At 48.8% G+C, this 11,572-nt stretch overlaps 1 protein-coding gene across 1 annotated transcript in view; it reads left to right on the top strand.

Moving 5' to 3' along the window:
- Positions 1-11,572, top strand: part of LOC134353257 (amiloride-sensitive amine oxidase [copper-containing]-like) — a 29,743-nt gene that overhangs the window by 8,369 nt on the left and 9,802 nt on the right. The window contains exon 2 of the mRNA XM_063061291.1: positions 5,850-7,452. Coding sequence (XP_062917361.1) covers positions 5,904-7,452 — 1,549 coding nt within the window. The 5' untranslated portion in view covers positions 5,850-5,903. The remainder of the gene's footprint in view (positions 1-5,849; positions 7,453-11,572) is intronic.

Genomic DNA, 11,572 nt, shown 5'->3' with positions numbered 1-11,572 from the left:
GTTGTTGTCATGACAGCAAGTCTCCATGATCTTTTTGACATTCCTATTCTCCAAATTGTCGTTATTTGAGATGTGGCCCACTACTGTGGTATGCTCTGCAGAGGATAAGAGCAGAATCTGGCCACATCATTATGAGGAGACGAGGGAGCTCAGGAAGCAGCCATGTGAGGCACTAGTGCTGAGGTTAATTGTGGCAGAGGTGTTGCTGCCTGTCCTTACTGATTGCAGTCTGTTGGTCAGGAAATCAAGGATCCATTTGCGGAGGGAGGTGCTGAGCCTCAGGTCTAGCAGTTTGGAGAAGAGTTTGCTTGGACTGAAGCTAGATAAGTAATTGGTAAACAATAGTCTAATGCAGGTGTCTTTACTTTCCCGATGTTCCAGGGATGAATGGAGGGCCAAAGAGATGGCATCCACTGAAGACTTGTGTAAGATTGGGGCTGGTAATTAATAACTGAGGATTCAGACGTAAGGGCATTGAGCCATAAACCCATGATAGTATCACACTATTGGCCCCTCAGCCAAACACGTACATCAAATGTTCAAATGTGCGGTGCTTAGGAACTTCTGGCAGAGGATGGAAAATGTGCCCTGGAGGTTGTGCAGTCCGGTCACTGGGGGAATTTAAAGAGGAAAGATTGTGGACTGAGGGTGATGGGTAACTGGCACAGGAGAGAAGCTGATAATAGCATGGATCAGCTATAATGATATTGCATGGTGAGGCAGTTTTCAGGCGCCGAGTATCCTCCAACTGCTGTAACTTGCGTTATAAACATGATCTTGCCTTTCACAGAACCATGTTGACCTTGTTTGGTAACCCAGCATTTTTCCAAGTGCCCTCCCTAATGTTTTATAATCTCACTTTGTGCAAATAATGATTTGCTTCTCCCTTCTTTGGATAGAATACTGAAGATCTTGTGGTCCAAGTCTATAGCTTCCTGAAAGTGGCCACAGACGTTGATAAGGTGGCTAAGCAAGCTCTGGCAGGCTTGCCTTAATTAGTCAAGACATTGGTTTCAAAAGTCAGGAGGTTGTGCTGCAGCTAATTAGGCTGGAGCTGAAGTATTGCGTACAGTCCTGGTCGCAATATTATAGGAATGACGTCAAGGTTTGGAGAGGGTGTAGAAGAGGTTAATTAGGCTGCTGCCTGGATTGGAGATCCTGGGTTATGATGAGAGGTTGGACAACTTGGGTTGTTTTTTCTGGAGCAGCGGAGGCGGAGGGGTGGTCTGTTACAGGTTTATAATGTTACGAGAGGTATTGATATTGTCATCTTTCCAAGGTCAAAAAGTTTAACACCAGAGGACATGTATTTAAGGAAAGAGCATGTAACTTCAAAGATGATATGCGGAGGCACATTTTTTTTACACGGTGGTGTTGGCCCAGGGCAGGATATTGACAAATGTCCACTTAACCTGCCAGTGGAACTGGAGGATTCTGTAGAGCCAACAGTGATGGTTCAACTACACCAATCACTAAAAATTATGCCATTGATTAGTAAAACCTATCAGTAAGCTCTATTTAATAGAGCTGTTGGGGAGGATTTAAACTAATTTGGCGGGGGGATTGGAACCGGAATGATAGGGTGAGGAAGGGGAAAAACAGAAATAAATCAAAGATAGCATGCAACAGAGGCGATAGAGAGGACAGGCAGGAGATGAGGCATAATCACAGCCAGTGGGATGATTCACAGGGCAATAGAGGTGAGGTGCATAGAAAAATGCTGGACTGAAAATGTTATATTTGAATGCACGTAGCATAAGAAATGAAATGGACGATCTTGAAATTCAGCTACAGATTGGCAAGTATGACATTGTGGCCATCTCTGAAACCTGGTTAAAGGTTGGCAGCCATTGGGAGCTGAACGTCCAAGGATATATGGTGTATCGGAAAGATAGGTTAGTAGGCAGAGGGGGTGGTGTGGCTCTGTGTATAAGAAATAACATTAAATCATTTGAAAGGGATGACATAGGATCAGAAGGTGTAGAATCTCTATGGGTTGAGTTAAGAAATGGCAAGGATAAAAGTACCCTCATGGCAGTTGTAAACAGGCCTCCAAACAGCAACCGGGATGTGGATTACAAATTACAGGAGATAGAAAAGGTGTGTCAGAAGGGCAATGATATGATAATCGTTGGGGATTTCAACATGAAAGTGGATTGGGAAAACCATACCAGTACTGGACCTCAAGAGAGAGAATGTGTAGGATATCTAAGGGATGGCTTTTTAGAACAGCTTGTTGTTGAGCCCTTGAAGGGATCGGCTGTGCTGGATTGAGTGTTGTGCAATGATCCGGAGATGATAAGAAAGCTTAAGCTCAAGGAACCTTTAGGGAACAGTGATCACAATATGATCGAGTTCACTTTGAAATTTGAGGAGAAACTAAATTCCAATGTGTCAGAATTTCAGTGGGATAAAGGAAATTACAATGGTATGAGAAGGGAACTGGCCAAAGTTGACTGGAAAGGGACACTAGCAGGAAGGACAGCAGAGCAGCAATGGCTGGAGTTTCTGCGAAAAATAAGGGAAGTGTAAGACACATATATTCCAAATAATAAGAAGTTTTCAAATGGAAGAAGGACACTACCGTGGATGACAAGTGAAGTCAGAGCCAAAGTAAAAACAAAAGAGAGGGCATATAAGGAAGCCAAAGCTAGTGGGAAGATGGAAGATTGGGAAGCTTTTAAAAACTTACAGAAGGAAACTAAGAAGGTCATTAGGAAGGAAGAGATAAATTATGAAAGGAAGCTGGCAACTAATATCAAAGAAGATACTAAAAGCTTTTTTAAGTATATAAAGGGTAAAAGAGAGTTGAGGGTAGATATAGGACCAATAGAAAATGACACTGGAGATATTGTAATGAGAGACACAGAGATGGCAGAGGAACTGAATGAATATTTTGCATCAGTCTTCACATTGGAAGACATCTACAGTATACTGGACATTCAAGAGTGTCAGGGAAGTGAAGTTTGTGCAGTGAAAATTTCGACTGAGAAGGTGCTCAGGAAGCTTAATGGTCTGAAGGCAGATAAATCTCCTTGTCCTGAAAGAACGCACCCTCGGGTGTTGAAGAAAGTAGCTGGAGAGATTGCGGAGGCATTAACAATGATCTTTCAAGAATCGATAGATTCTGGCATTGTACCGGATGACTGGAAAATTACAAATGTTACTCTGCTATTTAAGAAGGGTGAGAGGCAGCAGAGAGGAAACTGTAGACCTGTTAGCCTGATATCAGTGGTTGGGAAGTTGTTGGAATCGATTGTTAGGGATGAGATTACGGAGTATCTGGAGGCACATGACAAGATAGGCCAAAGCCAGCATGGTTTCCAGAAGGGAAAATCCTGTCTGACTAACCTACTGCAATTTTTTGAGGAAATTACAAGCAGGGTAGACAAAGGAAATGTAGTAGATGTGATGTACTGAAATTTTCAGAAGGCCTTTGACAAGGTGCCGCACATTAGGAGCAAAGCAAGATAAGAGCCCATGGAATTACGGGGAAGTTACTAGCATGGGTGGAGCATTGGCTGATTGGCAGGAAACAGAGAGTGGGAATAAAGGGATCCTATTCTGGCTGGCTGCAGGTTACCAATGGAGTTCCACAGCGGTCTGTGTTGGTACCGTTGCTTTTTACGATGTATGTCAATGATTTGGACTACGGTATTAATGGATTTGTGGCAAAATATGCCAAAGATACAAAGATAGGAGGAGGAGCGGGTAGCGTTGAGGAAACAGAGAGCCAACAGAGAGACGTAGATAGTTTAGGGGAATGGGCAAAGAAGTGGCAAATGAAATACGATGTTGGAAAGTGTGTGGTCATGCACTTTGGTGGAAGAAATAAAAGGGCAGACTATTATTTAGATGGGGGGAGAATTCAAAATGCAGAGATGAAAAGGGACTTTGGAGTCCTTGTGCAGGGTATCCAATAGGTTACCCTCCTGGTTGAGTCAGTGGTGAAGAAGGTGAATGCAATGTTGGCATTCATTTCTTGAGGTATAGAATAGAAGAGCAGGGATGTGATGTTGAGGCTCTATAAGGCACTCATGAGACCACACTTGGAGTATTGTGTGCAGTTTTGGGCTCCTTATTTTTAGAAAGGATATACTGACATTAGAGAGGGTTCAGAGAAGATTCACAAGAATGATTCCAGGAATGAAAGGGTTACTGTATGAGGAACGTCTGGCAGCTCTTGGGCTGTATTCCCTGGAGTTCAGGAGAATGAGGGGGGATCTCATAGAAATATTCCAAATGTTAAAAGGCCTGAACAGATTAGATATGGCAAAGTTATTTCCCATCGTAGGAGAGTCTTGGACGAGAGGGCATGACTTCAGGATTGAAGGGTGTCCATTTAGAACAGAGATGCAGAGAAATTACTTTAGTCAGAAGGTGGTAAATCGATGAAATTTGTTGCCATGAGCAGTTGTGGAGACCACGTCTTTGGGTGTATTTTAGGCAGAGATACGAGTGGTGATTGATTAGCCAGAGCATCAAAGGGCATGGGGAGAAGGCAGGGGATTGGATCAGCCCATAACTGAATGGTGGAGCAGGCTCGATGGGCTGAATAGCCGACTTCTGCTCCAAAATCTTATGGTCTTAAACCATTAAAATCTATCCAGGTCTGCTATTTCAGAGTAGCAACGTTATGTTGCAGCTGTCTAAATCATTAGAGAAACCACACTGGGGGTATAGTGTCCAGTTTTGGTCACCCTATTACAGGAAAGACATTGTCAAGCTGGAGAGTGTCTATTTACAAGGATGAGGCTTGGACCAGAAGGCCTGAGTTATACAGAGAGGTCGGCCACGCTGGAGCTTTATTCCTTGAAGTGTAGAAAGAGAGGTAACCTCATGAAAATTTATAAAACCATGAGGGATATGGATAAAGTGGATGGTCATTGTCTTCTCCCCAGGGCTCGGGAGTTGAAAACTAGAGAACATTTACAACAGCACAGAGATTTAAAAGTGACCTGCGATGGTAATTTCTTTACACAGAGTGTAGTCAGTACCTGGAATGAGCTGCCAGACAATGGTAAGGGCGGGTGCAAATGCAAAATTTATGAAGTATTTGTGTTGGTACATGGGGAGGGTGGGGTTGCTTTTCACATTGGAAATCTACGACCAGTCGTATGCCACAGCCCTCAATACTGAATCGCTATTGTTTGTCATTCACCTTAACAATTTGGATGAGAATGCAGGAGTCTTGGTTCTCCTTGAACTCCTGCTCTTCAAGCCTGGTAATATCCTCATGAACATTTTCTGCATGCTTTCCAGTTTAATGACTCCCCCACCACCACCACACCCCGCACCAAGTCTGCAAACTAAGCATTGCCTTGTAGCTCAGTCCATGTGAGAATAATAACCCAATTCTAATTCCAATTAATGCAGGTAAGTGGGATTAGTACCAATAAGCAATAATGTCAGCATAAACTCAGTAGACTGAATGATCCATTACAGTTCCATACGACTCTGACTCCAGAAACCAGTGGCGATATTTACCATGCCAGAGGACAGAAAAATCTGGGCTTGATCCCAAACTCTGGCACTGCCCTGTGCAAGTTTGCACAATCTCCCAGTGTCCACATGGACTTCTCCTGGATGTTCTGCTTTCCTTTCACTGGATGCAGTGCAGGTCAGTGGGTAACCGCTGTAAATCATACTCCGTGTGGGTGAGGAATGAAATCTGGGTGGAGGTGATGGGAATGTGTGGAGAATGGCGGGAGTGGGTGGGTAAGGTAATTGTTGGTATGGACTCGGGGATGAAGAGAAATTCTGAAATGTACAATGCTCTCCTGTGTAGACCTTACCCCCTCCCCCTATAAAATAAAATGGCGTACTAACTTGTTGCCTTCCCCCTGCAGCCTCTGCTGTGAGAAGACGAGTAACAAGTGATCTTCAGTACCAGCTGAGGGGCGATGTTGGGCACAGTGATACTGCTGTGGCTCTCCCTGGGCCTGGCACTGTGGGGCGAAGCCAGCTCACCTCCACACTCCCTCCAGTACTATCGCCGTGCCTCTGTGTTCGCTGACCTCAGTGTCACCGAGATACGGGCAGTGAGGAACTATCTGCTATCTCATAAGCATCTCAACCTCTCATCTGCCAGAACACTGACGCTCAGGAAAAACTACATCTTCCTCATCGAGCTGCAGCCCCCCAAAAAGCAGCAGGTGCTCCATTTCCTGCAGGGATACATCTGTCCCCCAAAACGCGAGGCCAGGGTGGTGGTCTTCTTTGGTGCCGAGCCAGTCCCCAGAGTCACTGAGTACGTGGTGGGCCCACTGCCTCTGCCCCGGTATCACCACCCTGCCAGGCCAAAAGGCAGCAGCTCCATCAAGTTCTCGTCCCGACCCACCACATCGGTCGAGCACGAGCTCCTGTACAGGAAGCTGGCCCAGGTTACCAAGGTGGCCACCCCACTGCTGAGGGAGATCAGCGGCGCCTGGTTCCACAACTGCACTGACCTCTGCCTGACCTTTACCGACGTGGCCCCCAGAGGGGAGAGGTCAGGGGACAGAAAGTCCTGGTTCATTATCCAGCGAGATGTGGACGCTTTCTTCATCCATCCGATTGGCTTGGAGATCCTGCTCAACCACAAGAGTACTGACCCCAGGCTCTGGGCCGTGGAGAAGGTCTGGTACAATGGCCAGTACTTTGACAGCATGGAACAATTGGTGGAGAAGTACAACAGAGGACTGGTGGCTACGGTCAAACTGCCTGAACTCCACAAGGAGAACCTCTTCTCCTCCTACCGTCCTCGCGGACACTTTCAAACCGAAACCAGTACCCGTGGGCCCCAGGCCTGGCAGCCACATGGCCAGAGGTACTGGGTGAAGGGGAACTCGGTCCTTTACGGAGGCTGGAGCTTTGCCTTCCGAGTCCGTTCATCCACGGGCATCCAGCTCTTCGAAATCCAGTTCAATGGTGAGCCCATCGCCTATGAGATCAGCCCACAGGAAGCTGTTGCCTTCTACTCCGGCCACAGCCCTGCCACCATGCAGACCAAGTACATGGATGCAGGCTGGGGAATGGGGGTGATGGGATACGAACTGGCAAAGGGCATCGACTGCCCGGAGTTCGCCACCTACATGGACACCTACCACTTCTTCGACAGTGACCAACCTGTACGCTACAGGAACGCCCTGTGCATATTCGAGTTTCCCACTGGGATCCCCCTCCGCAGGCATTTCAACAATAATTATAACGGAGGCTACAACTTCTACGCTGGAGTGGAGGGTCAGGTACTGCTGCTGAGAACCACGTCCACTGTCTTCAACTACGACTATATCTGGGACTTCATCTTCCACCAGAACGGGGTGCTGGAGGTCAAGGTCCACGCCACGGGCTACATCCACTCTTCCTTCTTCACTCCTGAGGGGCTCAACTATGGCAACAGGGTCCAGCAGAATCTGCTGGGCAACCTGCACACCCACCTGATACACTACAGAGTGGACCTGGATGTGGCAGGTGGGTGGGCACCAGCACATCCCTCATCACTCACCCCCATACACTTTGTCCTCCAAAGACACCTTCCCACACATCTCTCACCCACAAACACTTTCCTGCCCCATATATGCCCTTCCCCACACCATTCAACTCAGGCCCAGTCCTCCCTGTCTGAGATGTCTCTGCCGCAGCACTCCCGAACAATCCCCACACCAATAATGCCTCAACTGCCCCTAAGCCCCCAACCCTACACATTCTCCATACAGTTCACTTCCTGAGTTTACCCCTCCTCCAGCCCAGAGCCCACTGGTCCGTGAGCCCTGTGCACTGTGGTTTCTGCTCAATCGCACTGGCTCCAGGAACTGTACTGGTACTTGGAACTGGAACTGAGTCAGTGGGGACGAGCTGGTGAGAGACACCTCCCCTGGGAGGGAGCCTGTCCCAGCACCCGTGACCGGTGATTGTCTATCGATACCCCACACACCATGAGGACGAGCCCAGCAGTTCACTGATCCAGGAGTGGATGCAACAATTTCCAAATACCGCCCATCCAACACTGTGACTCTCCCTCAGTACACCACTCCAACAGTGTGACCCTCCCTCAGTACCAACACTCCAACAGTGTGACCCTCCCTCAGTACCGCCCATCCAACAGTGTGACTCTCCCTCAGTACACCACTCCAACACTGTGACACTCCCTCAGTACCAACACTCCAACAGTGTGACCCTCCCTCAGTACACCACTCCAACACTGTGACACTCCCTCAGTACCAACACTCCAACACTGTGACTCTCCCTCAGTACACCACTCCAACAGTGTGACCCTCCCTCAGTACCAACACTCCAACAGTGTGACCCTCCCTCAGTACCGCCCATCCAACAGTGTGACTCTCCCTCAGTACACCACTCCAACACTGTGACACTCCCTCAGTACACCCCTCCAACAGTGTGACTCTCCCTCAGTACCGTCCTTCCAACAGTGTGACTCTCCCTCAGTACCACCACTCCAACAGTGTGACTCTCTCTCAGTTACACCCCTCCAACAGTGTGACTCTCCCTCAGTACACACTTCCAACAGTGTGACTCTCCCTCAGTACCGCCCCAACAGTGTGACGCTCCCTCAGTACACCACTCCAACAGTGTGACTCTCCCTCAGTACCGCCCATCCAACACTGTGACACTCCCTCAGTACCGTCCCTCCAACAGTGTGACTCTCCCTCAGTACACCACTCCAACACTGTGACACTCCCTCAGTACACACCTCCAACAGTGACTCTCCCTCAGTACCGTCCCTCCAACAGTGTGACTCTCCCTCAGTTACACCCCTTCAACAGTGTGACTCTCCCTCAGTACACCACTCCCACAGTGTGACTCTCCCTCAGTACCACCAGTGTGACTCTCCCTCAGTCCCACCCCTCCAACAGTGTGACACTCCCTCATTACACCCCTCCAACAGTGTGACTCTCCCTCAGTACACCCTTCCAACAGTGTGACTCTCCCTCAGTACCGCCCTAACAGTGTGATTCTCCCTCAGTACCACCCCAACAGTCTGACGCTCCCTCAGTACACCCAACAGTGTGACTCTCCCTCAGTTACACCCCTCCAACAGTGTGACACTCCCTCAGTACACCCTTCCAACAGTGTGACTCTCCCTCAGTACACCCTTCCAACAGTGTGACTCTCCCTCAGTACACCACTCCCACAGTGTGACTCTCCCTCAGTACCACCAGTGTGACTCTCCCTCAGTCCCACCCCTCCAACAGTGTGACACTCCCTCATTACACCCCTCCAACAGTGTGACTCTCCCTCAGTACACCCTTCCAACAGTGTGACTCTCCCTCAGTACACCACTCCCACAGTGTGACTCTCCCTCAGTACCACCACTCCCACAGTGTGACTCTCCCTCAGTACCACCACTCCAACAGTGTGACTCTCCCTCAGTTACACCCTTCCAACAGTGTGACTCTCCCTCAGTACACCACTCCCACAGTGTGACTCTCCCTCAGTACCACCACTCCAACAGTGTGACACTCCCTCAGTCCCACCCCTCCAACAGTGTGACACTTCCTCAGTACACCCCTCCAACAGTGTGACTCTCCCTCAGTACACCACTCCCACAGTGTGACTCTCCCTCAGTACACCACTCCCACAGTGTGACTCTCCCCAGTACCACCACTCCAACAGTGTGACTCTCCCTCAGTTACACCCTTCCAACAGTGTGACTCTCCCTCAGTACACCACTCCCACAGTGTGACTCTCCCTCAGTACACCACTCCCACAGTGTGACTCTCCCTCAGTACCACCACTCCAACAGTGTGACTCTCCCTCAGTCCCACCCATCCAACAGTGTGACACTCCCTCAGTACACCCCTCCAACAGTGTGACTCTCCCTCAGTACACCCTTCCAACAGTGTGACTCTCCCTCAGTACACCCTTCCAACAGTGTGACTCTCCTTCAGTACACCACTCCCACAGTGTGACTCTCCCTCAGTACCACCAGTGTGACTCTCCCTCAGTCCCACCCCTCCAACAGTGTGACACTCCCTCATTACACCCCTCCAACAGTGTGACTCTCCCTCAGTACACCCTTCCAACAGTGTGACTCTCCCTCAGTACACCGCTCCCACAGTGTGACTCTCCCTCAGTACCACCACTCCCACAGTGTGACTCTCCCTCAGTACCACCACTCCAACAGTGTGACTCTCCCTCAGTTACACCCTTCCAACAGTGTGACTCTCCCTCAGTACACCACTCCCACAGTGTGACTCTCCCTCAGTACCACCACTCCAACAGTGTGACTCTCCCTCAGTCCCACCCATCCAACAGTGTGACACTCCCTCAGTACACCCCTCCAACAGTGTGACTCTCCCTCAGTACACCCTTCCAACAGTGTGACTCTCCCTCAGTACACCACTCCCACAGTGTGACTCTCCCTCAGTACACCACTCCCACAGTGTGACTCCCTCAGTACACCCTTCCAACAGTGTGACTCTCCCTCAGTCCCACCACTCTGGCAGTGTGACAGTCACTTGGCACAGCCCCTGCCACCCTGCTCACTCATTGGGACCTTATTATCCTTTTTGCAGGCTGTTGGAGGTTTAAGGCATTTTATGGGATTTGATGAGCATTTGGGGGGGCTGTATTTGTTTTGGGGAGCCCCTCACAACCCTGGTGATCTAGATTCCCACTTCCTTGGCATGCGCTGGGTCCCAGATCCTCCCAGAAGCCCAGTTAAATTTGGAAAATCAGGGTGATGCTGGATCCCTAGAGAGGGAATTTGTAGAATAGCTACAAGATGGCTTTTTGGAGGAGCTTGTGGTTGAGCCCAGTCAGGAAAAGGCAATTCTGGATTGGGTGTTGTGTATTGAACAAGATCTGATTAGAGAGCCTAAGGTAAATAAACCCTTAGGAGATAGTCATCAAAATATTATCAATTTCATCCTGCAGTTTGAGAGGGTCAAGATAAAGTAAGATGTATCAGTTTTCCAGTGGAGTAAAGGGAATTACAGAGGCATGAGGAGCTGCCCAAAGTTGATTGGAACGGGGCACGTGCAGGGATGACCGCAGAACAGCAGTGGCTGAAGCTTGCAGGAGCAATTCAGAAGGTGCAGGATAGATACATCTCAAAGATGAAGAAATATTTTAAGAGTAGGATAAGGCAACTGTAGCTGACAAGGGAAGTCAACAACAGCACAGAAGAAAAAATGCAGACATATAATATGGCAAAAATTGGTGGAAGTTGGAGGATTTGGGAGGCTTTTAAAAACTAACAGAAGGCAACTAAAAAAACCATAATGAGAGAAAAGATGAAATATAAAGGTAGGCTGTTTTCTTCAATTTTCCGTTATTTGAGGAAAGGGGGAAATATGAGTGTGAGGGCAGCTTGTTGTTCTCAGTGTCAGATGTGGGAGGTCCTGGAATCTCCTAGCCTCCCAGATGTTCACATCTGCGCCAGGCGATCCGAGCTCCAGCACCTACGGGGCCGCGTTAGGGAGCTGGAGCTGCAGCTCGATGACCTTCGTCTGGTCAGGGAGAGTGAGGAGTTGATAGAGAGGAGTTACAGGTAGGTGGTCACCGGAGGCAGACAAGTGGGTCATGGTTAGGAGGGGGAAGGGGAAGAGTCAGGTACTAGAGAGTACCC

This window comes from Mobula hypostoma, chromosome 1 (genome assembly GCF_963921235.1).
Source record: "Mobula hypostoma chromosome 1, sMobHyp1.1, whole genome shotgun sequence".
Taxonomy (NCBI): Eukaryota; Metazoa; Chordata; class Chondrichthyes; order Myliobatiformes; family Myliobatidae; genus Mobula; species Mobula hypostoma.
Note: the sequence above shows the minus strand (reverse complement) of the source record. Positions and strands in the feature narration are given on the sequence as shown.